At 46.1% G+C, this 27,447-nt stretch overlaps 1 protein-coding gene across 1 annotated transcript in view; it reads right to left on the bottom strand.

Annotated features, from left to right (window-relative positions):
• Window positions 1-2,237: 2,237 nt before the first annotated feature.
• LOC147439289 (uncharacterized) overlaps window positions 2,238-27,447 on the bottom strand; it is a 34,475-nt gene continuing 9,265 nt past the window's right edge. The window contains exons 7-13 of the mRNA XM_086485158.1: window positions 5,442-5,500; window positions 5,059-5,246; window positions 4,838-4,979; window positions 4,561-4,760; window positions 3,914-4,032; window positions 3,726-3,790; window positions 2,238-3,183 (exon numbers count right to left, since the gene is read on the bottom strand). Coding sequence (XP_086341284.1) covers window positions 3,160-3,183; window positions 3,726-3,790; window positions 3,914-4,032; window positions 4,561-4,760; window positions 4,838-4,979; window positions 5,059-5,246; window positions 5,442-5,500 — 797 coding nt within the window. The 3' untranslated portion in view covers window positions 2,238-3,159. The remainder of the gene's footprint in view (window positions 3,184-3,725; window positions 3,791-3,913; window positions 4,033-4,560; window positions 4,761-4,837; window positions 4,980-5,058; window positions 5,247-5,441; window positions 5,501-27,447) is intronic.

Below are 27,447 nucleotides of genomic sequence, written 5' to 3'. Positions count from 1 at the left end.
GAGAGAGAGAGAGAGAGAGAGAGAGAGAGAGAGAGAGAGAGAGATGTGCAAAGTTGCGTTCGTTTGTGGTGTTGCAGCGAGTATGTGTCGGGTTATGTGCAAAAGATGGTTTTCTCGCAGAATTGTGGTGTTTTGAGAGTGTTTTCTAGTGGATAGGGGTGCTATGGAAACCCTGGGCTACAGAGAGGCATTTTTGGTGTGTGTTGGGTGTCTTCCCCTTTCCCCCTTTCCATCTTCTGGTGCCCCCACTGAGGAGTGTCTGGTTGCTCCTATTTGAAGTTGAAGTGGTGATTTTGGCGATGCCCATGGTGCGAGTTATGAAGAGCAGGTATTGCTAGAGAAGATGTGGTCCAGTTTTCCCATTTTTATTGGGGTTGAAGATGCAAAAACTTGGCTCCAAGACTATGGGTTGTTTCCACTACAGAGCAGTGTGTCGAGGGAAGAAGGTGCAATGCAAGTGTTCCTTGCTCCTGGTTCGTTGTAAAGCGAAGAGATGGTTCAATGGTTTGTGTGAAGAAGAGAAGATGGATTGGGAAGCTTTGAAAGTGTCTTTTTGAAGCAGATTTGTAGTGGATGCAAGGCTGAATGAGGTAAAGCAAAAACTTGATAGGTTAAAGCAAAGCTTGGAAGGAGAATTTCAAGCATTGGAATGGAACTTAGAAGTCCTTGGGGGAAAGCTAATCAAGGTAACACCTGTTGAAAATGTTGATTTTCTTAAATTGAGCAAATTTATGGATTGCCTACATGAGGAAGTGCGAGACAAAGTGGAGATAGATGGCTCGATGGCATACAAGGAAGCGGTTGGTCGAGTCAGGTGATGCTGAAGCAAATTGATGAAGTAGAGCGAAAGTCGTTGCAAAGGGATGTGCATGTGTGAGAGGAACCAAGGGTCTTATGATTACAGAGGATGTCTTTAGAGCGGCTTCGTCGATGCCGAGGATTCCATTAGAGCGGCTCCGATGTAGAGGAAGTGTCAACGGTTCCAGATCGGGCAAGAGATGCACTGCCAAGTCAAGGTATGGTTGTTCAGACTCCTTTGAAGTATGCTAGAGATCAAAGGGTGCGGTTTGCAGATGAAGTCGAAGCGGTAAAGCTTGATAAGGAAATTTCGGATCTCGAGACAGAGGATGAGATTGAACCGAGTGATAGTAGCTCTATGGATGCAAATACGAGTTGGAAAACTGAATCGTCCCAGTCAAGGTATGAAGAGTTTGATCTTTTGCAAGTGCATGGAGTTGTGGTAAATTTGTGTGAAGAGCTGGGAGCAGTGCAAGCCGGTATGCTTGATGGAGACCAAGTGGAGTAGTCCATGCCTACTCATGAGGATATTCATGTAAAAAATGGTACGTAGAGCTATGTTAGTAGCCATGCTTGTCAAAGTGGCAGTGGAATGTGCTATGATGGTCAAACATGTACAAAATTATGTCAAAAGGGACGAGGTGGCCTTGACTATGGAAGAAGACCAGGATGATGCGGTATGGGGAGAGTTCCTCTCTTCCTTGATGGAGCATGATGTAGCAGTAGAAGAGGTGGTTGGAGAGCAGGCAAGCGAAACCGACAGGCAGAAGGAGGTGTTAATCGACCTTTAAGGGCCAATCGACGAGGAAGGGCTTAATGATGTTGGCATTGAGTGCATTGCATGTCAGAAGGAGAGCATGGAGCCAAAGATGGTGGAGCTTCCAGTGCAGCATACATATTATGTGGTGAATGAAGAAGAACCCAAGGTGGTGGCTTTGCTGCGAAAGGAGATATGTGAGTCTTGGTTGAAGGGTGTGTTGATATGTACGGTTGTTCAGTGGGTGATCAAGCACGTACAAAGTCTGCTTGAGGAGAGCCTCGTCTTACATGGTTGGGAGGGTGGGTCAGGTATATGCCGTGGCAGGACAGGTATGTCCAATGAGAATGGTGGTGTGAAAAATTTGAAGTTTCAACAAGGGCGATTCTGAGTCTTTTCGGTCGCATTGGAAAGCATGCCATCATGTGTTTTTTAGGTACCTATTCCTCAAAAACATTGTCACTTTGTATGGTTCCAATTCTTTATAATACCAAGCTCAAAATTCCAAGGAGACTATCTTCATGAATGTTATGGTAAGTGTGTAAAAGGTGGGCGAAAAGGAATTTTCAAGATTCTCGTTTAGATGCAAGAGCCAGTGCTTGGAAAAAAAATATTTTTCCAAAACTTGAAAAACCTACATATGAGAGATAAATTGACTATATTTAAAGGCTTGTACGCTAAATTTCTCCATATTTTGTAGGTCTCACCTTCAAATTTAAAACTAAATCTCAAAATGTGTAGGTGAGATTACATTAAACCTAGGTTTTCTCGAGCACTGGCAAATGCCTTTTTTTAATTAAAAAAAATCAAAACAAGGACACGTGGTATCAAGCTAATGTTGACACATTTCTTTCTACACTTGCTTCTTGCTGTTGTTTTGTTTTCTTTCTTCATCAAAACTGCACCGCGTGACCGTAATCCAAATGCCTATGTGCGAATCTGCTTCATGATGACTATTTAATGCATCAATTTGGATTATTCCTCAAACAATAATGACTGTACAGAGTCTCCATCATAAGCTCAAGCCCCAAGTACTTCCAATATGAGAGAGAACAAACAAAAGAGAGCTTTCTGCAAACAGGACTTCATTTCTGGTACATAAAGTTTGTATGCATACTGAACATATGGAGATTGGGAAAGACTCGTTGACGCATTCAAATCCGTAATGCCGAATGGTGTGCCACTGATGCCCTTGGGTGCTTAAACAAATGATGGAACGGTTCTTCCAGCTGAAACAAAAAAGTTTTCGGTTGTGTAAGGCACTCGATAGCTCAGAAAGCATAACCAACAAGCTGGGATAGTCAATTATCTCATAATGTCATTGCGACGAGTTCTTTCTGGATGACTGGACTAGTTCAACCATAAGCTCAAAAGGGTCCAATCATCCGTGTCTCAATTGTGATCATAATCCGTACCGTTGTCGAGGCAACTAGCGTCATTCATGGTACAAACGTCATGCCCTGTTTTGACATTCCCAGAGTAGAATGCAATGCTCTTCTTTTTGTACAAAATACACCAAGCATGGTGCCTCAAACTGAAAATGCTGTGAACTTTGTATCCTTACACCAAAGAAATGGTACAAACATCATGCCCTGCTTCACGATTCAACGTTCGAGTTCACGATGACTCTGTAATATACAAGGACCCCACCAATGTCTTTATTAAGGGATAGAGCCAATCCATAGGAAATGCCATTTTTGCAGCAGGCTCTTGCTGTTAAAGTGGATAAAGCCAAAGATTGAAAGGATTTGAGACATTAAAAATCAACAAAAATGTAAGCATTGGAGTCGAGGAGCTACTCCGTTACCTCATATCAACTCATGATTCAAAATGCAGTAGTCAAGCCTCCAGAGTAAAATGCTTTCAAAATTTGTATTGAGCCTATCGTGCAACTTTTGCATGAATGTGCGTGTGCATGTATGTATTTATACAGTTAAATTGAGCTATTTCATTACATCATGACAAACCATGATTCAATATACAGTAGTCCAGCCTCCAGAGTAAAATGTTATCAACAGTTTGTACTTGTGGTGCCTATCATGTAATTTGCACATACGTATGCATTTATACAATCATTTAAAAAATTTACTGGCATACACACGTGGTCAACTAACAGAAAAATATAAAATTGAAGTATTGCCCTTTCATTCACTCGGGCCCAATTCAATACCTTTGTAGAGCTGAAGCTCGAAATTAATGGTGGCAATTGTTCCGGCGGGGTTCTCTCAGTAACTTCTGATTCAAAAACAATAATGCATAACAAGGTTTATGACTTAGATCTGCAAGGTCTTTGTCGAAGCCTTGAAAAAACATACTTTTCAACCATGTGCTGTCAAATGAATCCATGGATAAACTTACCAATGAATCCAAGATTCTGGCTAGTTAATAACTGCAAGCTCATCCTAAAATCGCATGTTTTATCTTGTGGTCGAGTGTCCAAAATCAAAATCCGTATTCCACCCAAACAAGGTAAGCTACTTCATCAGTAACCGAAAATAGACAAATTGATCAAGTACCAGAACTATGTCTCAGAAATAAAACCGAGATGAATTCACATGAGAAGGTAGCCATCAGCTTCATATTGGTAACCCTAAATCTTTACTAGGTTTCAATTCCGTAGATAATTTCGAAATGACTACAATTGTGAGGCACAAAGGGTGTCCCCTTATATAAGGTACCAGCAATTTCTGCTCTTTTTAATGAAAATTAAAAAAGACACACAATGTTTCGGGCAGTAATGCAGCTAAGCTTCTTTTGGCATGAACTATCACTGCTAAAACCATCATGCATCCGAACTTGGTGGCTGTTTGGAACACTCAACCAGCTAGTAAGAGTACTAGGATAGTTTGTGTGGCCAAAATGGGCCACCTGCCTTGAGCATGCCTTGATGTGGCAAAAACCAAGCACGCAAACATGGAGGAGAGCAGGGGGGAAAGCCATGCGTATATTACAGAGGCGCTCTCAAACATCATAATGAGTTTGCAACATCTATCGTGCATACATACTATCTTCGGCAGCTGTCGAAGCCCCATGAGAGCTCAAGAGTGGTCAAGAAAGCCACCTTTGTGACAGCATGATCAAGGGCTGTGGCCTGACACTGAGCGTCCAAAGCTAGACTTCTTGAGCCTACAAACTTTGGCATAGCAAGCTCATAGCTGTGGAGTCTGCATTGCTGTATTGGACTTATAAGGAGGTAGACAGAGTTCTAGAAATCAATAGGCAAGACAACTGGCCCACAAACTCAACCAGCTATTTCAATAGGCAAGTTGGTAAGTGGGCGACCCAGTGGGATGGATCCAAGAGACCCTTTAGCTGATATGAGTTTTCTTTGTTGGACATCAGTATCAAAAGGGCCAACTGAAGAAAATACATCGAGTATTGCCTAAAAACCACTACACTGGACTGTTCAGACTCAGCTAGTGACCTACATTGTAACCAATACACTTATGAGATGAACGCATGTTTCATCAGAAATAAAAGAGACCTTACCTGCTTTATCTTACTTCACATTGAGCAATCGCATCGCCTCACACACAAGCTCCATCAACTCTCCCACATTTTGAACGTCAAAGTTCAAAACGTTTTCCAGCAAGACTAAAATATTAGCACTCAAAGTAAAAGTTTCTCTGATTGTCATCAACAAACTGTTTGATTTTTTAATGGAATCCATAGCTGAATTTGTCAAATCCACCTGCAAAAGCTCAATTTAGGTTGGTATAGAACTTATCTTATCAGATGACTGATGAGCACTGCACAGAAGAAATGCACACTTTACATCTCGATAATCTTGCACATACATATTGCTGCACAGAAAATGCTGTACAACCAACACTCACAAACTGCACAACACATTCATCTGTCAGGAGATATGGAATTCAACACTCACATAATCCATAACATGCTCATAAGTCGCACATGATTCTGGAGGTATGACAATGTTTCCCCCTGTCAAAAAGGTAAAAGATCCTCTCTCTCTCTCTCTCTCTCTCTCTCTCTCTCTCTCTCTCTCTCTCTCTCTCTCTGCGCTCCCGCTGCCGCTGCTGCCCCTCGCCCCCGCTCCCGCCCTGGCCCCTTGCCCCACGCTGCTGCCACTGCGCTCCTGCTTCCCCTAGCCCCCCGATGCTGCCCCTGCGCAGGTAAATCTCCCCCCCTCTCCCGCCCCGCACCTGCACCCCCTTGAGTCTCTCCCTCTCCCGCCCAGCAACCACACCCCCTGGCCCTGCCCCTGCGCCCCATCCCCCCCACCCCCCTTCCCGCTCCCTCTCTCTATCGCGCGTTCTTTCTCTCTCTCTCTCTCTATCGCGATGAGTCTATCGCACGTTCTCTCTCTCTCTCTCTCTCTCTCTCTCTCTCTAACCTTTAAAGCTTTTAACCTTTTAACCTTTCAACCCCTAAGCTTTCAATTTTTTAACGTCTTAACTTTTTAACCCCCCTTTTTAACTCTATTGTGCTGCCCCTCTCTCTCTCTCTCTCTCTCTCTCTCTCTCTCTCTCTCGCGGCCCCTCCCTTGCCATACCTCCTCGCGTTTCCCCACTCGCCCAGCCACCACGTCCGCTGCTAGTGTGGATGCACACGTGCGCTTAGTGGCTCTTTTTCGGACGGCGATCAAGCATGAGGAAGCTGAACGATAAAGCCGACCCCCTAGAGAATGCCATTCAAAAGTGCAAAGAAGAAATGACAGAGACCATTACCAAGATGAACCGCAATCTCTTGGGCACAATAAACATGCTCGAAGGACGCGTGCTGATCCAAGAGAGCAAGATAAATACGTTAGAAGATCGAGTGAAGACTCAGGATGAAGAGATTGCGTCACTCAAGAAAGACCTCGCCGAAGCACGATCAAAAAACACACTGGAAGAGGGCGAACTGCAACCCTCAGTGTTCGAAGAAATCAACACGATCAAGGAGCAAGTGAGGGCCATCAAAGAGGGAGAAGAGCAACACAAAGAGATGACGACTTCTTGGGTGGATGTTCTTACCAAAACTCAACAAAAGGCGGATGAAGCCGAGAAATATATCAAGGTGGCCAAGAAAGGAAAAGGCAAGGAGATAACGCCCACGTCCACACCCACTATCATTAATCAGACACTAGAGGAGGAGCAAAGAAGACGGGTGCGCGCTTTACATGTGAGAATTTGCGGTCTTAAAGACAAAAGCAATGTGGACGAAGAGGTAAAAGAACTCATGGCCTTAATGGGGGTTCATGAGCCGATGCACACAAGAGCATGGAGAGTGGGCAACATAAAGAAAAATGGAAGCAGTGGGGAAACGTAAAAAGAAAGAGCACTCATCCTCCGTTTTCCCTCCATGGAAGCGAAGAAGTCCTTCTTGAAGAAAAGACCTACTCTTAAAGAGACGGGCATCTTTCTCGGGGATGATCTCACCCTCTCGCAGATTGCTCATATGCAGGAAGTAATGCCGGAGATTAGAGCGGCAAGGGGAAAAGGCAAGATTGCCTTTTACCGAGATGGAAGAGTAGTAATACTAGAACAACGCTCCACATGACGGTGCAAGACTTATGGGACCACAATCAAAGTGGCTGCCTGGAACTGTAATGGATCTATGCGTCTTGATGTGGGTGCTTTTGAGGATAGCTTTACTGGAAGAGACATCATCTTTTACTCTGAGACACACCAGGCCCCTGGGCAATCCATGCCTCACATCAGTGGATACAGGTGGGAGACAGCCTACAGACAGGAGACACGCTCAGAGCACAGAGGACGGGGCTCGGGGGAGTGGCAGTGTTATTTAGAGAAGATCTGCAGCCATTGCTACATATAGCCCGTAGGGATGAGCAGGCTAGGTACATGTGGGTGAGACTGAAAACAGAGACAGGCAGATATCTTTACATTGCTATTTGCTACTTTCCCCCGAGTACATTAGTCTATGCATCACCCAGAGGACAGTCCCCCTTTTTCTATTTTGGATGATGACATATGGGAGTTCTCTAGAGATGGTGACATTATCATTCTAGGGGACTTCAATGCTAGGACTGCCCATCACCAGATAGTGTTTTATGATACTTCAGAGGAGATGCCGAGAGAGCTAGATGTTGTAGAGACGGGCCTGTCCAGACTATCACACGATGTAGAATATACTGAGTATGGGCGACACCTGATAGACATGGGCACCGCACATGGATTGGCCATCTTGAATGGCCTACAGAGATTTCCTGTTGCGGGAGGTTTTACATGCTTCCCACACAGACATGGAGCCAGCACAGTGGACTATGTCATGGCACAGCCGAATCTCATCTCTAGTATCCAGGATCTCACAGTTCAGACCGGTCGGAGTGGCAGTGGATCATGTTCTGGTGTCGATGAACATCTCCTTCCAGTTTAGTGTAGCACACAGGCCACGGGTAGCAGCCCCTACTCGCTACACCTTCACACGGGAGACGGATTTTGTATACATGGACGGGATCTACAGACGCCTATGCACTGAGGACCCGGGGAGACCTCTGGAGGAGCTAACTACTATACTGACATAGACATTACACGATGCAGCAGCAGAGGCATACCCACACACCCAGCCTGAGCAGAGATGCCGATCAAGGAGCATGCCTCAGAACAGTTGGTACGATGTGGAGTGCCGCCAGACTAGAGCTAGACTTCAGAGGGAGGTGCTTTTGGGGGACGTCACTCCCAGACAGTCACAGACTGACTTCCGACGCTTGGTGCGGCGGAAGAAGAGGGCTTTTTTGGCTCGACTCGAGCAGGATCTATACCAGCTATTCTTGAGTCGGGACTCACGTGATGCGTGGCGGCTCTTTCACGAGCAGTCCCCCCCCCCTGCTATTGCCTCCAAGGAGACCTGGGGTCAGTACGCATCATCTTTGTACACAGCACCTGGACAATCTTCCCTTCCCAACCCCCCCAATCCATGCCCACACACGTGCTTTTTTCACCGCCGCTGAGATGGTGAAGAAAGCCATTGACAAGATGAGGACTGGAAGGGTATATGATCATGATGGCTTAGTCGCTAAGCATTTCATGCATGCCAAAGACCTACTAGCAGAGCTTCTTGCAGCTATGTTTAACCGTGCCATGTGTGAGGGTCTACCAGACACCTGGAGCCTATCTACTATTGTACCTATCTTCAAGTCAGGAGACCCCGTCGAGCCTGGGAATTATCGCACTATCATGATTGGACACACACTGGCACGGTTGTATGCATCCATTCTTGAGCAACAGCTGAGTAGATGGGCAAAGAGGGAAGGAATGCGTGCACTTGGGCAGGCAGGGTTCAAGAGAGGCTTCTCTACTCTTGACCATATCCTGACACTCAGGGCCATCATTGAGGAGGGCAGATCTCATGGGAGACGGATCTATTGTAGCTTTGTGGACTTCCGCAAAGCTTTTGACACAGTACCCAGAGCTAGATTGATGCGTAGATTACAGGAAATGGGAGTACCCACAAAGCTCATTTGGGGGATCATGGCATTGTATAGATCAGTAGTAGGGCATGCACGCACCCTTGAGGGACTCTCTACACCGGTTCACTCCACTATTGGGGTGAAGCAGGGCTGTCCGCTCTCTCCTACTCTTTTCGGTATGTATGTGGATGAGGTTTCTGATTACATTGAGAGCGATGGTGATAGAGGTGCACAGTTGGCAGGGACATGGATTCCACTCTTGTTATATGCTGATGATATAGTGTTGATCTCCGAATCCCTAGAGGGAATGCAACGTCAATTGGATGCTTTGCATAGGTTTGCCCACGAAAGTGGTTTGTCTGTCAACCTTGGTAAAACCAAGGTTATGGTGTTTAATACCACCCCACAATGGATCAGGAGGTCAGCACCTACATTCACATACGGCCAGGAGACTATGGAGTACACAGATGCTTACACTTACCTTGGAGTGGTTTTTAGCGGACCTGCATTCTCACTCAGAAGAGCAGCACAGACCAGACTGATCAGAGCCCACGCAGCATTGGGTAGATTGGAGAAGATGTGTTCGCAGGTTCAGTTTCAGGAACCCCGGACGAAGCTCTGGCTCTTTGACACTTTGGTGGCTTCAGCATTGCTCTATGGAGCTGAGATATGGGGACCTTCATTAGATCACCATGGGAGACCGGGTCGCACGGATGGATGGGGGAACATGGAGAAACCTCTCGTCTCTATGATCTCGCGGCTCATTAGAGCCAAGGCATCAGTACCACGGGCCATTATCTGAGCAGAGCTAGCGGCCCCCCCACTAGTAGTTGAGGCGCTCACCAGATCAATCTCCATAATAAACCGCACATGGGAACTTCCTAGAGACAGATATGCTCGCATTGCACTCGAGTCCTCTCGACAGTTAGCCATGCAAGGAGATACAACATGCTGGTATGGGGAGATGGCATCATGGTTTCAGGCGCATGGATTCAGCATAGACAGACTGCCACCATTCCAATACTCATTGAATGCACCATCTCTCACTCTTACACAGTCAGAGATCACCAAGCTCATCCGCCAAGACCTGACCCAGCTAGACACTAGGAGGACATGGATACAGCCAGCACAGGAATTGGGCACGAAGATGGCTTTCTACAGAGACCACCTTCTCCAGCTTACGGAGGATGGTTTTGTGACGAGACCCAGATACATGGACACCCACTTGTCTCACGAAGATCGCTTTCTACAGAGACCACCTTCTCCAGCTTACGGAGGATGGTTTTGTGACGAGACCCAGATACATGGACACCCACTTGTCTCATGGGATATTGGCCAGTTACGCACATCTTCTCACCAGCTGCGGATTGAGACTGGGGGATACAGCGGAGTACCAGCAGAGGCCAGGACATGCCCCTTGTGTGACATGGAGCCTGAGACAGAGTTGCATTATACATGCCGCTGCCCCGTCTACTACGAGATACGAGGCCGCTTCCATTGCTTGTTCAGAGGGTTTTGGACCACTCTCAAGAGTCATGAGATACAAGGATCAGAGATGCCTGGGTTTGTTCTTGCTCGAGCTGTGCAGACACAAAGACAGCCTGATGAGTGGCGAGGCTAGCCAGTCTCAAAGACGGATCACAGACTTCTTCGGAACAGACACGGGACAGCCGCAAGAGCCACTCCCACAGCAGAGCTCCCCCTCGTCTCACACCAGAGGCACATTGATCGACCGAGCGACTGAACTGGGGAAATCCAGGCGCCCACGACTGCGGAGGACTACACAGCATCGACGGAGGCTACGTCAGAAGATTCGGAGCACTCTGGCCAGGCATGCACGACGCCCGGTCAGACTACTGACCATGGAGGAGATTGATGAGATCCGCCAACGACCGATGCTAGATCTCCTGTGATTCAGCTGTCACAGCTAGCTGCTTAGTTCACACCTAGCAGTTTAGGATTCCTTAGTATTTTATTTTGTCTTTTTGTCATCTTGTTACTCTGACTTTGTATTAGATCCACCACATTGTAACTTTTTGGTCTCATAGGTCACTTTGGCCTTTTTGAAGACGTTAATATAACATTTCATTTCTCTCTCTCTCTCTCTCTCTCTCTCTCTCTCTCTCTCTCTCTCTCACACACACACACACACACACATTTTCTTTTTGTAATATTTTTTTGATTAATTTACAAGTGGGAAACGTCAAAGTGAGGAAAACCCATCGGAAAAGATCAGATACAATAGGAAGAGCGCAGAAGTGTTCCATAATGTAAAGGCGCTAAAACATAGAAGAGTTGTAGGATTCAGGATATGTCCCCAGCATCAAGGGCAAAATCATCAGGGGCAAAATGTAAGAATTGCCTATGTGAAATCTTGAGTGAAGTAAAGGGATCACAGCATGCTGATGAAACATGCGAAAATTGAGTTGATACCACAAAGATCATATAGCCCAAAGTCTGACCCATGTGAAGAAGACCACAAAACATTGAAGAGGAAGTTGGGAGAATGCCAAAAGCCCAGAACAGTTAGCAGAAAAATGCTGAGGGAAAGCAGAGGCACATACAAGCTGATATGCGGTCAAGGTAGGCCCTGGTGAAGGTAATCCCAAAGCAGGTGTCTGACAGTCTCATCATAGGCTGAACATCTGCTGACACAACGAGAACTTGCAGCAAACAACGCCATAGGAACAGACATTCCTTCAGATGCTAATGGCTCTTCCAAATTGCAGTAAGAGCCTTTCTCCACCATAGATCAGATTTATGCAAAGAAGGAGAGAAGTATGGATGCTGCCGGCAGAATTGGCAACAAAAGGTGTGTCCCATAAAGTCCAGTCCAACATACGGCATCCATTGGCCAGTGATGGAATGGGCAGGAAAACAGCCAGCATGTGCTCAAGCGCGCTCCAAATTTGACGATAATGCACCAAAGCATGCAACTGCCTGAGAAAAATGAAGCATATTCCTAGACACGTCAACCACATCATCCACCCTGCGTATGCCTCGGCAAGAAAGGAAGCATGCCTGGTGTGACGACCAGTCAACAGGAGTAAGAGAGAATGCCCTACTCCAATCAATGCTTTCCAAGCGTAGGGAATTCCCATTTGGTTGTTGTCTGCCATGCCATGAAAGATGAGCCGTAGAGCTTTCCAAGCAAAGAGTAAACTAGAGGAAACCGGGCAGCCAAGAATATGACCGATCATCTTGCCGAACACAATCTCCAAGAGGGAGGTCTGCCAGTGACCAAAGAAGGCAGAAGTGGTAACATGCTAGCATAGTGAGGCAATCATGACTGTCCATGGCTGAGATTGTTGTGCAAGAGTAGGTAATAACATGGCCTTCCTCACAAGAGCGTGGCGGCTAAGGTCCAAAATATTCAGTCCCCCCAAAACCCTTCAAAGTGTAAAGCTTCTCCATTGATAACAAACGGAGCCCTTTCTTTCGGGAATTAGTACGCCATAAATGAGATAAAATATCAGACATGAGCAATGTGAGGCGAGGATGAGGCCAAGGCAACAATGGCAAGTAGAACTATTTTATGCCATCATGATGCTCTGGACAATATGGAGCTGAACATGTAATGGCCATGTGGACAGTTTCCAAACTGTAATTTGACATTCATGCGTTGCATAACCGAATCCACTTGCTGAGTATTAGTTACCTTCCAGCCATTAAGATAGCCCGAGTGTCGGACAATCACATGCGGATCAAGAATATCCCCGGGCAACAAAAAATAATGCCACTCACGTGCATCAAGAGGCAAGAGTTCGGATTTTTGGAAATTGACCTTAAGGCCTGCCGCAAGCCCAATGTATCCAATGCTTGGACTTCACTGGAAGACTCTTGCCTTGTTGAGGTGGATACTATCCTGTTCTTTGGATAAGTCGATGAGCCGAGATGCATTCCAATCCCTGCTTAGCATGTTCCATAAGTCTCTGAATAGAGTCAGACTTTTGTTCCAGAAAATACTGTCGAATCTCTTTTGGAAAACCACAGCAAATCGCTCAATCGGGTCCCTCGAAGTAATCTTTCGAACGAGGACACTAGCAAATAAGTATCCCAAAACCTCCGACAGTAGTCTTTCTTAGTCCTCAGACGATGCCAAACCATAAAGACATCTTCTTCATATTCGTCTGATTATCCAAGTTGACATGAAAATTCTCTTGAATTTTACCCATGTCGTAGGTGCTTCTTTGTGTAACAACAGAGTAGACCACCATGTCTGTGCATTTCTTTCAAGTAAGATGCCGCCCCTTCGCACCTTGGAGCGTTCCAAGAACCGATCTCCAGAGAAGGCAAACTCAAGGGCTCGATGGGTGTGCCGCCCCTTCGCACCTTGGAGCGTTCCAAGAACCGATCTCCAGAGAAGGCAAACTCAAGGGCTCGATGGGTGTCCCGGTAGCCTTAAAATGTATCACAAACTTGACGGCCTAACCTCTTTCCTTGAAGTCCTTGGTCTTCTTGCTCATTTGTTCACTATAGGAAGAGGACGAGCTCTAGATGGCCTCCCATGCCTTCTAGACTTTTTCCAAAAATCTGTTGTTCTTGCTTTTTCTCCCCTTCTTCCGCCTTTTCTCGTCCTCACTGGAACTAGAGGATGACGAACTGTTGGAACTCTCTGAAGACGGAGAGAAATCGAGGTCATCCTCAAAACGAGCATGCTTCATGAATCTGCTTGCCACCTCGAAAGTCGACTTCCAAGCCAAATAACCGGGGAATCAGCCCAAATAACCGGGGAAATCCATTGATTTCCTCTCCGAGAGTGCTTCAAGCCTTTCATTATCTGGTTCTTCTTCTTTTCAAGAGCTCTGTCCAGCTCATCCTGCGAGTACAGCTTCTGCTTTTCTGCACTTGTCTGTCCTTTCAGCTTTCTTCCCAACCTAAGAGGAGAGTCTATGGTCTCACGCCATCTCAAGTGAATCTCATCAATCGGGTAATTCTTCAGGTGTTTCGCAAATTTCGGGTCTCTGGAGTACTTGATCAGTCTTTTCACACACGTGTCAACTTGCGGTTGACGTTTGTACTCCCCCCACTGGAAATTTGCCCAAATCTTCATTGTTTTCTTTAATTCCCCTGCTGGATTTCAACTTTTCTTCACCTCCCCGTTGAGAGGTGTTGTCTTTGTCAAATTCTTCGTGACGAGAACCCATGTGTACTGCAAAAGAGATCGGATCCTTTGTAGAAGAAGAATCTTTCTGAGCTTTAATACCACTGTTATAGGGGCGTGGACACTCAAAGCGAGAAATCAATAGCGACACAAAAATAGAAACTGCAAAATCACTGAACTTTACGAGAGAGAGAGAGAGAGAGAGAGAGTCGACACGGCATGGCGGAGTTCCGCACCAAGACGCATTGGCCCCAAAGACTCGCACCCATTCCGGCATTCCTTATTATTGCTCGCTGCAAAGTACAACTCCCGAGGGTCCTCTGCTCTCAGAAACTGTGTCCAGACGCTCTGCAGAGTGAAGCCCCAGGGGTGCTTATAAACAATACAAGGGATGCCCCAAAAGCATCTGCTCCCAAAAGCTAGCACTGAAATCAGCCAAAAACAGCCAGCATGATTTGCAGAAATCTGTAAACATTGCCATGTGGAAACCTCAGCACAATTAGCAGAAAATCCATACAGTCCTGCTACGTCATCATCCGTATGGACTGCCATGTCAGTATGTCAGTCCGTTTTATGAAAAAAAGCCTCAAACTTCCATCTTTGGGATATTTAGGGTTAGGCCCCTCAGCCTATGCTCATAAGTTCTTTAAGTTGGTCGGTTAAGTTTCTCTTGTCCACTCAGAAATTTCTCTTCCAGATGGGTATGCTGCATCATCACTTTGTGACAGAAGACTTAGCGTGAAGGATGATGACATGGCAGGCAGTTGTTCGAACACCCACACAATGCGTTGACATGCTAACGTGACAATTGTATGGATGTCCGCAATTTCCGCTAATGTGCTGACGTGGCAGCTGTACGGATGTCCGCAAATTACGTTGGCTTTTGAGACCATATGCTTTGCATGTAAACTGCTTTTGGATGGCCAAGGGCCTTTAAATATGAGCTCGAGTCTCACTCTCTAGTAGTCTACCTGCGAGGGATGCAGAGCAATGCTACTAGTGTTATACCATGTTGAAGCAATCTAAAGAAATACCAAAAGGGGCGCCACAACTTGGGGCCAGTGCACTCTGGGGATGGAACTATGTCACTCCGTGTCTCATGTGAAATCTCTTTCTTTCACTTCAGTTGTTTAAAGAGCCGAACGTTTGTCTCAGTTTGTTCTTTTCAGTTGGCACTTGGTGCTTGTCTCGTTACAATGGTATTAGAGCTCTAGTCGTGTGCTTTTCTGAAAGCATACCGGTTCTTCCAAGAACAAACAGGGCAAGATGGCGTTTCTGGATTCTACAGAGTGCTTGCAGTTTCTCCTCGATGAGCTCTCCGACATACTTTCGTGGCATCCTCACCAGAATCTCCCGATGCTGCAAAGCTTTCAGCAGTTCTTGAATTAAATGTTGCCTCCTTTGATGCCTCAGGCAGTACCACCTCCTCCAACACCAAAAAGTGCAAGAGCCTCTAACCGACAACCCACTCAGCCTTCTGTTCCAATGGGGAGAGTTTTCAGAAACATGGTACAGCCGTCTAACCTTGATCCAATGCAACCGCCTTTGCCACCGTCTGCCACCACCTCCTCCCTCAACCCCCCACCACCACCTCTAGAAGCAAAAGAAGAAGAAGTCCTCACCAACTTACACATCCTTGCCAAGTGGCCCATGGATTAGGATTAAAATCCTCACCCCTAGTAACTTATGGGACCCCATCCGATGGGGCCTAAAATAAAAGCCGCAAACACAGACACACACTGAAGACCTAGCGTGAAGGATGATGACGTGGCATACTTGCACAGATGCCCGCAAAACACGTTGACATGCTGACATGACAACTGTATGGACGTCCGCAATTTCTGTTGACATGCTTATGTGATAGTTGTACGGATTTTCGCAAATCGCACTGGCTGCCCCTGGCCCTAGCTTTTGGGACCAAATGCTTTTACACCTAATGCTATTCATGTAATTTGGATGGCCAAGGGCCTTTAAATATGAACTCAAGGCTCCCTCTCAGGCAGTCCACCTACAAGGGATGCAGAGCACGGCCGCCACTGTTGTACCGTGTTGAAGCAATATAAAGAAATACCAAAAGGCACACCATAGTTTGGTGCCAATGCACTCTGGGGTTGGAGCTACGCCTCTCCGTGTCTCGTGTGAAGTCTCTTTCTTTCAGTTCAGTTTTCTGAAGTGCAATTTTCTAAAGTGCTAAATGTCTGTCTCAGTCTGTTCTTTTCAATCGACACGTAGTACAGAGAGAGAAGAGAGAATGATATTGAGTGAAGGTTCTGTGTCTGATAGACAGAGAAAGAAGACTAACACCAGATGGGGTCTCGAACCCCCCTCCAAGGCGACACCCCCTCCCCCGAATTGCTAGAAAGGTATTTGCTTTAGATTGCACAAATGCTAATACAATGGATTAAATGCTGAGATGGTGATGGGATCTAGCTATGGATGCTTGGGTTTGAGAGGCTAAGGGTTGAAAATAGAAAACGCTAGTAGACTTTGCTGGGATCGGTAACTATGACGAGGTTATGTGTTGAATGTTAATGCCGATGTCGAAAGTGCCTACTAATGCTAGGGTCCTATAATGTGACCACTCCCCACTGCCTACACTTCTCATGTGCAACTACTCTAAAGTGCTTGGACATGCACGTCTTGCGAACGGGCTCACAAAGGTGTAAGAACATTTCCTAGGTTATCCTAAATCCTAAAAGTAAGCTTATGCACATGCACATAGGGTTAGATGTGCACGTGACATCTCCTTTTCAAGGTGAGATACTCATACTGAGCTCCATGGTTTCCTTGTAGTCTATCAAAAGCTCTGATTAATCTAGGAAGAAATCTTCGTCGACCCACACAGCTTCGTGGGGTCCTCGATACTTCAACTTCAAAAAGGATGTTTTGCTTGCTTCTCTGAGCCGTACCCAAAGCAATGCAAGAAAATTTTCTTTGGCTCCATGACTTCAGCTTCGTAAGTTTATTCTCTTCAAGAATCTCCTTTAGGAGATTTTCAACTTCAACAAAGAAACATGGAAAACGTTGTGCATTGTGTTGGGGTGGTAAAGCCCAATGTGCCGCGCGTAAGTGTTGGGCGGCCGGAGACTAACCAGGAACTAACACTGACCATTCATTCTACATAAAACAATAAGGACTCATAACCCTAACAGTATTGTGTTTGGGTCTCCTCTCTCCTTCTCTCTTCTCCATTGTTGCACACACACGCGCGCGCTCTCGCACGCGCACTTCAACTAGTATCAGAGCTTAGGGATTGGGAGCACCATTGGAGCTCAGCAGAGAAGCAGCAAAACCTGAAGCACGTTTTTGCAGATCTATTTTGGCCTATCAAAACGTCTTCATTCAAGCCGATTCCCGCAATTCCTGACCAGTTTTTCGTCCTCTTCAACTTTGCAGAAGAAAGTTTTCTCAAATCTTCACCAATTTTGAGATACGTCACTCAGACTACCTGTAGGTCGTAAAGTACAAGCTGCAAATTTTTACAGATCTGTTTTGACTTGTAAAAACAACTCATTTCATATCCATTCCCACGATTCCCAACCGTTTTCGCGTGGTCTACAACTTTGCAGAAAGAAGTTTCTGCAAATTTTGAATGGTTTGAGAGATATTTAGTTCACACAGCAGGGTGGTCTACCTTCGTTGGCTCTTCTCCGTATAGGTAATTTGTTGCAAACTCTTTCTGCAATCTCTGTCACATGCATATTTGATGCAAGATCTTGAGGGTCTGTTAAATCAGACAAACCCCCCAACGGTTACAAAAAAGAATTTACGTATTGTGATGGAAATATGCAAAGCCTATTGTTGAGGGTCGAGGTAAGGTTTTATTGAGCTGGGGGATTCTCAAATGTGGAGATCCTTTCGGTGATACATGTTTGGGTAGACTCCAAACACAATAGTGTTAGGGTTATGAGTCCTTATTGTTTTATGTAGAATGAATGGTCAGTGTTAGTTTCCGGTTAGTCTCCAGCCGCCCAACACTTAGGCGCGGCACATTGGGCTTTACCACCCCAACAACCTCCCACTTAGGACAATGTGCCTTTAAGTTGGGGTGACAATGTATATATGCATACAATACAAGTAGACAATGACCGTGATCATCTACCCAATGCCTATGAGTGCCCAAACCTGTGTCTCCTCTCTTCTTCTCTCTTCTCCATTGCTGCACACACACACACACGTACGCTCTCGCACGCGCACTTCACATTGACCATTAAAGAGGAGTGGAACAAGGAGAGACACAATGAAGGAAAAGATGGACATTCTCAAGGCGAAGATCGCCTCCTTCCGAGCCTGCCCATCATGTGAAGAAGGGGAGATTGTAGAGGTGAACAAAGAAGCCATCAAAGAAAAGCTTACAAAAGCAACTACTGAGAGCATTGGGGGCAAGATACGGAGGCTACCAAAGAAGGATGGGTGGAGGTAGTGACACAGAATATCAAGAAAGAGGACGAGGAGGAAGCGGAGCAAGAGGCAAGTGGACAACAAGAAGAAGAAAACCCTACTCGCATACCCTTGAGGAGGAGCACATGTGACACCCGACATGGTAGAGAACTATGTACCAAGCTTGGGGACAAAGAAGAAGAGCCACCCCCCTTCAACAAGATTTGGAGAGCCAACAAAGCCTAACGAGAGAGAGGGCCCTCATCCTCCGATCCTCCTCCAAAGAGGCAAGGACCTCTTTCATTAGAAAAAGGGATTCTATGAGAAAACACGCCTCCCCCAAATCTACAAAGATGACCTCATACCGATACAAGTAGGACACAGACGTGCATGCATGCCTAGGGCGCTCAAAGCATGTGAAGAAGGGAAGAAGGCATCATACCACAATGGCCGGGTTATCATTAATGGCAAGTTCGTTGCATAGGGAAAACAACCTATGGGACACAGCATGAGGAGATTCACCTTGCTGTTTGGAACTGGAATGGTGATCAATGGACACACCCAGAGCAACTAGAGGAGGTGATGAGCAGTCGAGACATTGTTCTACTCAAAGAGACACATGAGAGCCCAGAGAGGGGATCCACAGATTCTAGCGGGAGTCTACCCACCGAAGTGTACATGCCAGAACACTTCCCGAGGGACTAGAGGAGTGGCCATTCTCTTCATACAGGAGTGATAGAGTAGGATACAGATTGTAGCACGAGATTTGTTACATCCCTGGACATATCGCAGGCGCCCATCCTGATGTCTAAGGATGTAACAATGTTAGTTCCTTGCCGGATCCATACTGCATACATGACATGACACAAACGATATTCACACAAAGACAAGCATAGAGAGCAGACATCAGACTCACTTGCCAGCCATAGAGCCAATACGCCTCACCCCCGAGCCTGGGAGCTTACAGCTAGTGTCACAAAATGGGAGCGTACACGAGCACTTGAAAATCTAAAAATTAAAATACTTTGCAAATGTGAGAGAAGGGAGAAGATCGACACAGTATTGGGAACCAGAAGATGGGCTGGTCCCCCCCCCGTTAAGAGTATTCTTTTATTCAGGGAGAATTCGTATACAAGCACAAGAACCCGAGGAAACCCCTCCGCTCTGTAATCTTAGACCCGAAGGTCGTGCTTTCCCGTGAAGGGCTTGGGCACAAGGCCGTTCCTTCCCGTAAGGGACTTAGGCGCGAAGCCGTACTTTCCCGTAAGGGACTTAGGCGCGAAGCCGTACTTTCCCGTAAAGGACTTAGGCGTGAAGCCGTACTTCCCGTGAAGGACCTTCCCGTAAGACGGCAGATTCCTGCAAAACAAACCACACAAACACGCGACAACAATTCGTATGGCGAATCCACAATAGATACCTGTCGCTCTTGCGCGGGAAAAGCGACTTCCGTGCTTCGTAGTCTCGCGATCTCTTGCGGCAGAGTCTTCTCTTGCTGATGTTGGTACCTCCCGTGAGTGAGGGCATGTGGTGCTTTTATAGCTCCCTGGCCACGGCACGAATAACTACTCGCGTAGAGATCGCGGCCGTTTTTTTTTTTTTTTTTTTGCGCTGTTCTACCCGAAATAGGGAGAGAGAATTCGCTGGCTAGTTTTGTTGCTTTATCTTCTAAGTGGCTGCCCACTTATTAAGTGGGCGGCCGGCATATTTTAAAATTGGTCTGAACCTGCCCAAAAACTCAATAAAACCTTATAAGTTAAAACCAATGCATTTAACAACACTTCCCAGGCGTCCCTGGATGCAACCACATGCACAAATGCAATGCAAACATAGATTCCTCGCGGGAAAGCGTCTGCCTTCCCGCGATTGTTCCTGCTTTTCGTAAAAAGCTTCATTGAACCCATCTTTATTCTTGTGCTTGCGTTCTTACGCGTATTTTCTTACTCAGTTCGGATTTCCTCCTTAGCCTACGCGATGCCCCCTTACTGATGCACCCGTCATGTGACGCATCAGGGACACTCGTAACCCGGCCCTTTCCACCGAACTTACGAAAACTCCTTCGCGATGTTTACCGTCACCCATCAAATGACACATCAGAGTTGTCCGTTCTTGATGGCAGTTCCTGTAGCTACAATCTTTTAACAGTTCTTAGTGCACACAATAAAATATCCTAAAAAAGAGATTAATCATTAAAAATAAGAAAATAGTCCAATTAGCAACAGCTAGCAGGTCAGCCTCTACTGCAAGGGTTGGTGTCCCATACCACCAAGCCCATACACTAAGCGGGTGTGTGGGAAGAGCTGCCAAGGACCTGGAGTCCAAATGTGGTGATCACACAAGATGTCTCACAAATGAGACCATAGTCCTATTTATAGGACTTCTTAGCCGCCTTACTTAACCTCCCTTCAACTAAGGATGCGTTCACACGCAAGATCGGTTCACACTGACCGGACATATTGTAGGCACCCATCCTGATGTCTCCGAATGTAAGTAACAACAATATCCCCTCCTCAACAATATCCCCTTTTTGCCCTTTTGATCAAGGGGTTAGCTTCTCCTTTCGGCTCTTTTGATCAAGGAGTTAGCTTCTCCTTTCTGCTCTTTTGATCAAGGAGTTAGCTTCTCCTTTTGTCCAGATTGGAACTCTTGATATTTCGGCGTAGTAAAATTAGCCATCACACCCAGACCGTACTGATCTTCCACAGGTGTCTTGATGCACTAAAATTACATACCCAGGCAATCTCATCCAATTAAGAATATTCAGTAATTGGCACATCACAATGCAACACAAATGCTCACATATGCATGTTACAAGACATAAAAACATAAAGTTTCCATTGAACACTCCTCCCGCATAACCTAACAAGGTCTAGGCCGGGAGATATTCAACGACTCCCTCATCACTCCTCCCGCATAACCTAAAAAGGTCCGGGCCGGGAAATATAGAGGCCTTTTACAACCAAACGTCCCCCAGACCGCAGCCTACGTCTTTGGAGATGTTGAGAGTAACCACTACTCAGACTTCGTAATACTCCTCCCGCATAACCATCCAAGTCCGGGCCGGGAGTCACAACAACAATACTCCCCCCGTAAATAACCACAAGGGTCCGGGCCATGAGTAAAAACAGCACTTTTCAATCATTCAATACTCCCCCCGTAAATAACCACAAGGGTCCGGGCCATGAGTAAAAACAGCACTTTTCAATCATTCAATACTCCCCCCGTAAATAACCACAAGGGTCCGGGCCATGAGTATGAACAAGCATTCTCAAACACTATTTCTCACTACTCCAAAATCACCAATCATTGAAACCAGTATTAAAACCAGAGTCAAACAATTCAAATTGGCACCCAGACAGGTTCAAAACAGATACCATCCATTTCAAACAAATTCCAAACAGGATCACCAAACAAGTTCTCAAACACATTTCAAACTTAAAAAGCAATCTCGACATCAGTCGAGCTCGAAAAGTCGACTTACTTTCCATCCTGAAACCAGCACCAAAAATTAGGGTTAGGTTCCTTCCATGAGGTCGTAGCCGAGCACAACATGGTCCATCAACTGTTGGACAGAGAGTGTTTTCTTTGGCGACGATGGTAGTCCCAAGATAGCAATCACATTGGATCTCCAAGTTCATCTGCTCGTGAAGAGACATCTACTGGGAGATGTCGAGAAACTTCAAGTTATAATCTGCTAGGGTTTCCATGGCAAGCATTTCAGGATACCCCACTCTGCCAGAAGTTGCACTCCAAAGGAAGATGTCAGAAACCATATAACTTCGGGCAAAAGTTTTCTTGAAAGCTTGCCAAGTCCTTGGAAGTGTGCGGCTTGGTAGCTGTAGATATCAACATCTGCATGGCACTGTCTCTGAGAAATACAGCAGCTCGAAACAAATCTTGGATCCTTCTCTTGCAAGTGATCTTAATGGCTTATGCCCTGTAAGACATGAGCAGTGAAGACGGGAGCGCGCCCGATGCACGATAAAGTAAGGGTGGGAGTGGCTGATAAGTCTGGGTTGAAGACCGAAGATACCTCACATAATGGCTAATAAGTCTCGGTTGGAGGCCGAAGATACCTCGCATAATGGCTAATAAGTCCGGGTTGGAGGCTGCTGATAAGTCCGAGTTGGAGGCCGAAGATACCTCGCATAATGGCTAATAAGCCTCGGTTGGAGGCCGAAGATACCTCGCATAATGGCTAATAAGCCTGGGTTGGAGGCCGAAGATACCTCAAATAAAAATCCAATAGCTCTGTCTGCTCTTTTGTAGGACCGGTATGCTTTCAAAAAAGCACACGCCTTATGCTCTGATACCACTGTCACAAGACGGGCACCACGTGCCAATAGAAAAGAACAGACTGAACATACTTTTAGCACTTCAATAACAACTGAACTGAAATAGAGAGAGACGACATGCGACACGGAGTGGCGGAATTCCACTCCAAAGAGTATTGGCCCCAAACTTTGGAGCCCCTTTCGGTATTTCTTTATATTGCATCAACCAAGTACAAGCCAATACTCCAAACTCTGCACCTTCTCCAGGAAGCATGCCAGAGAATGAGCCCTAACCTCATATTTAAAGGCGCTTAGCAGCTGCCACGTCATCAGTCAGCGCAAAACACCGAAATCCGTACAACCTGCTACGTCATCATGTCAGCGCAATTTTCGAAAATCTGCCACATCATCAGTATTTGTGTGTGCACGGGTTCTGCTTTATTTTAATCCTTTATGTCACTTGGGGCCCCATCGGACGGGGTCCCCATAAGTTGGTAGAACTTCTTCTACTGTTACTTGTTCTTCTTAGGGTGTAGGCCCCTCGACCAACATCTGCAAGTTGGCCCCCTTCTTCAGAGCTTTGACACGTCAGCAGTTTGTTACAGTATGTCATGCACATCCTCCCATTCCTCATCATTGAGCTCTAGGCCCGGCTCGACCTCGGCCATGAAGGAAGTACGTCTGTATCTCCACCTGCCTGAGGAGCCTCTTGCTCCATCTCCTACTGTGTAAAGGATCTGTCTATTTTCTTGTACTCTTGCAAAGCATTCCCAAATTTGCACTGACAAAGACAAGATCATTTGCCTTCTCTAATCCAAGGCGATTCCTCTTCTTTGAAGCAATGTGCCTAGAGGTACTCCACAATTGCTCCAAGCATGAGGTACTAACTGACTGGCTGAGAATACGGGTCGCCAATCTCTGAAGCTCAGAGCCATCAAGCCATAGTCCTCCCACCATAGCATTGAACCTATCTTCCTGAGATCAATCTGAGCATCTAGACTACCAAATGACCCCCGCATCTCCATGTACTGTCTCAACTGATCTCTGACAATGCGTCGCCCATCTCTATCTAGAACCAGCTTGTTTAAGATCTCTATAAATTGGTTCATGACTTCTCTATCTGTCTCTTGCCTTGCACATTAGAACTTTGGATCCACCATGTATGCTGCCCTGTGTAAAGGAGAGGCACATGAATTCCACCTCGAGTTGCAAAGCGCATGGATCTCATCATGTCGCTCTGCATCCGACTCCAGTTGTGCAAGCTGCTCGATCATGCGGTCCATTGCCTGATAAACCTTGCCAATGCAAGGGTCCATGCCATCCACAACCCGAAGCGAATGAATCACCGGTTTTAACTGTGCGTGTAGACTCTTGAGCTCCTTCCAGAACTCAAGATCCTCTACCTTCTCCTTGCACAGAATCCCTGCAACAATCTTTGCATAGGGGAGGGTGGTGAACTCATCGCTGATGAAGATCTGTCGGACCGCTTTTGACATTCAGACAACCTACGCACAAGGAGAAAGTTGAATGCGAAGCGGGTGTCTGAATACTTTAGAAGCACTTTGCCGCCGACCTTTTGAGGTACTTGCACCGAATGAAGTTGTGATTGTTGATGAAATTAACGATCTTCATTCCATCTGCAATGACTGGTGCGATCCATTCTAGCTTGCCGATGTCTTTTAGAAGGTTGTTTAAGCAGTGTGCCACTATCACATGCGGATAGTAGTCCTCTACAATAATTGCTGCTGCCCTGTTTGATGCCTCCCCATCTATGACAAAGGCCATCCATCACATGTTGCTCACTGATCGTTTCTATGGCCGTTGTCCACTTCGCAGCGAGGACATCGGCAGATTTGCCACTCTCGGTGGCATCATGAGAGTGCACAGAGTACATCCCTCCATTCGAGTATGCGACGAGTGTTGAGATAGGCATGTCCTTCTTCAGCGACTATGAGAAATACCTCTACATGTGCATACCTTTTGCTATTGACATTTAGCCTATGAGTTGTAAGCTTCTAAGAAGCGCTACATGGAGAGTTATCAGCCGGATAGCCACTCTAGCTTTATGCATAAATAAAGCCCGAGCCTATGCTGTACATACACTATGCAAAAGTATTATTACTAGTTTTTTTGTGTATTGAGTCCACCTTTTCAAAAGTGTGTGTTCTTCTCTCTCTAACTGTCTGAGCTATGGCTGCCTTCACCTTCAAGCCACCTTGAGCCCATTGCTTCCAAACCCAACAACTGGTATCAGAGCCGGTTAGCACCGCCATTAGCTTAGCAATCCCGCACACAATCAAAGCAAAAAAAAAACACCCCTCCCCTACAACCCCTAATCGAGCACCTACGAAGCTTTTGCCCCCTCCATCGATACCAACAATAGGTATCAAATTGAAGGAATCGAGCTCTAATAGACGCATGCAGCTCGACCGCAGATACAATATCCTATTTGGCTAATTGCAATAGTTTGCCACTCGTTCAATCATAGGCTGTGCTTGTCGGCATCCCCGACTACATCCGTAGGAATCTTTAGAGCTTGGGGTGGATCTGCAAAGAGTCGGGTATGCGAGCTTAAAGGCATTCTGCAACAAATTGGGCACCGAGTTGCAGTCGGGCAATACAGAACCAAGCAAGGAGCTTCAAGGCAGTATCGAATCAAAAGCTAAGCAAAGAACAAAAGCTTTGAGAGCTTGAGAGCAAGGTCGGGTAGCGAGTAGAAATTGTAGCACTTTGGCCGGGCATAGAGCTGCAGAACGAAGCTTGGAGGGAGTTGCTTGTGTGTTGGTTACACACACACACACACACACACTCAATTGCAATAGACAGTGGGCAGCAAGACCGAGTTGAGAGAGCACACAAATCGAATTGAAGCTTGGAGATGGGGAGCAGACTGGACAACGCTACTTCATTGGGGCAAATCGAGTTGAGAAAGCACATTCCATTGGGGTCGACCAGCTACAACAGAGTCGGATTGAGCAGGAGCAGGAACTTGATTGCTTCATACAACACACAATGCAAAGCAATTATTTCACTACTGCAGCGCTATTCTCTCTCTCTCTCTCTCTCTCTCTCTCTCTCTCTCACACACACAAGCTGGTTGATCGACAACGACTTCTTCCAATCCGACTTCGCGGATGCAATCACAGCAGCAAAGCACTCCTAATTAGCTTCTCACTTTTCGAAATGGCTTAAGCTTTCACTCCCAAGCATTGGATGGCTCCTCCTCGTTCTGAAAATCGACTGACTTCGCTGGCTTTAATTTTCTTTCTATGCTTTGTAATTTTTTAGATAATAGACCCTTCTTCCCACACAGAGTTGTCGGCAGCCGCCCATCCCTTGGCTCCCTTAACCCCCTTAAGCGGCGTGTCCCACATGCATTGCGCATTGCAAAGCCAAAAGGTCCTTCGCAAACGGCAATCCTCATCTCGTGACACCTCGACAAACTCCGCAACACATAGCAAGTAGCCCTCAGACCCGCATACAATTGCACAACCTTGCATCGAACATTCGAAAATTTCAAAGTCTAATTCTCAACTTCAAAGTATGCGCGGCTAAAAGCTTCGACTCAAGGCACACAATCGAGCTTCAAAGTTTTTTGAAACCTTTCGACTTCGCGCATTCTCTCAAATCTCAATCGTTTCGAAAGCATTGCACAAGCTTATTTTGCATCTGTACAAAAGCATTGCATACTTCTCGTTTTATTATGCATTTTATTTTCTCTTGCACTCAAGGCATGATAAAAAACCCTTGCCTTTCATTATGTCTGCCGAAACTATCTACAAGAGATATGAGAGGACTAGACATTGCCCCAATTATATCTGGAGGTAAGACCTTCCTCGAAAGAATCCCTCGTGCTGACATCATTCGCACGCTGTCATGTATGCTGAATGTCTTTGTCAAGCACTAAACCAAAGGTGAAGCTATCGTCAATTTATGCACAGGCTACAGCAATGGCAGCAGCAAACCATATCAAATGATGAAGACGACTAGGAGCAAGGGGAGGTGCTACTAAGAGTAGACACTGAAAATTATAGATATGGTTATCCTTCGCCTTTCATGTTTAAGGAGAGGAATCCTTAAGTCTGTGTGACACCATGCCTGTTTGAGACCATGATTAAGTCTGTGTGACTGCCATAGTCTGTGTGACTAACCCAGTCTGTGTGACTGCTTGCCTGTGTGGCATTGAGTCTCAACCCAGCTTGCTTCAGTATAGTCCATGCCTAAGGGGAGGAATGTTGAGATGGGCATGTCCTTCTTCAGCGACTATGGGAAATACCTCTACATGTGCTTACCTTTTGCTATTGACATTTAGCCTATGAGTTGTAAGCTTCTAAGAAGCGCTACATGGAGAGTTATCAGCCGGATAGCCACTCTAGCTTTATGCATAAATAAAGCCCGAGCCTATGTTGTACATACACTATGCAAAAGTATTATTACTAGCTTTTATGTGTATTGAGTCCACTTTTTCAAAAGTGTGTTCTTCTCTCTCTAACTGTCTGAGCTATGGCTGCCTTCACCTTCAAGCCACCTTGAGCCCATTGCTTCCAAACCCAACAACGAGGCCATGGATAGATCTCTTCCTTGTATCGCTCCACCCGTCGACAATGAGGGAAACGCCATGTTTTGCCCAAAGCCGTTGAATATTAAGCGTTGCTTGCTCCACGATCGCCTTCTCTCGATCGAGCAAAGTGGTTCGGAGAGCCTTTGAAGATGGCGGCACATAGCCAATGACATACTCTCCTATCCGTTGCACCATACC

Source organism: Adiantum capillus-veneris, chromosome 16 (genome assembly GCF_014529385.1).
Source record: "Adiantum capillus-veneris isolate H3 chromosome 16, ASM1452938v2, whole genome shotgun sequence".
In the NCBI taxonomy this organism is placed as follows: Eukaryota; Viridiplantae; Streptophyta; class Polypodiopsida; order Polypodiales; family Pteridaceae; genus Adiantum; species Adiantum capillus-veneris.
Note: the sequence above shows the minus strand (reverse complement) of the source record. Positions and strands in the feature narration are given on the sequence as shown.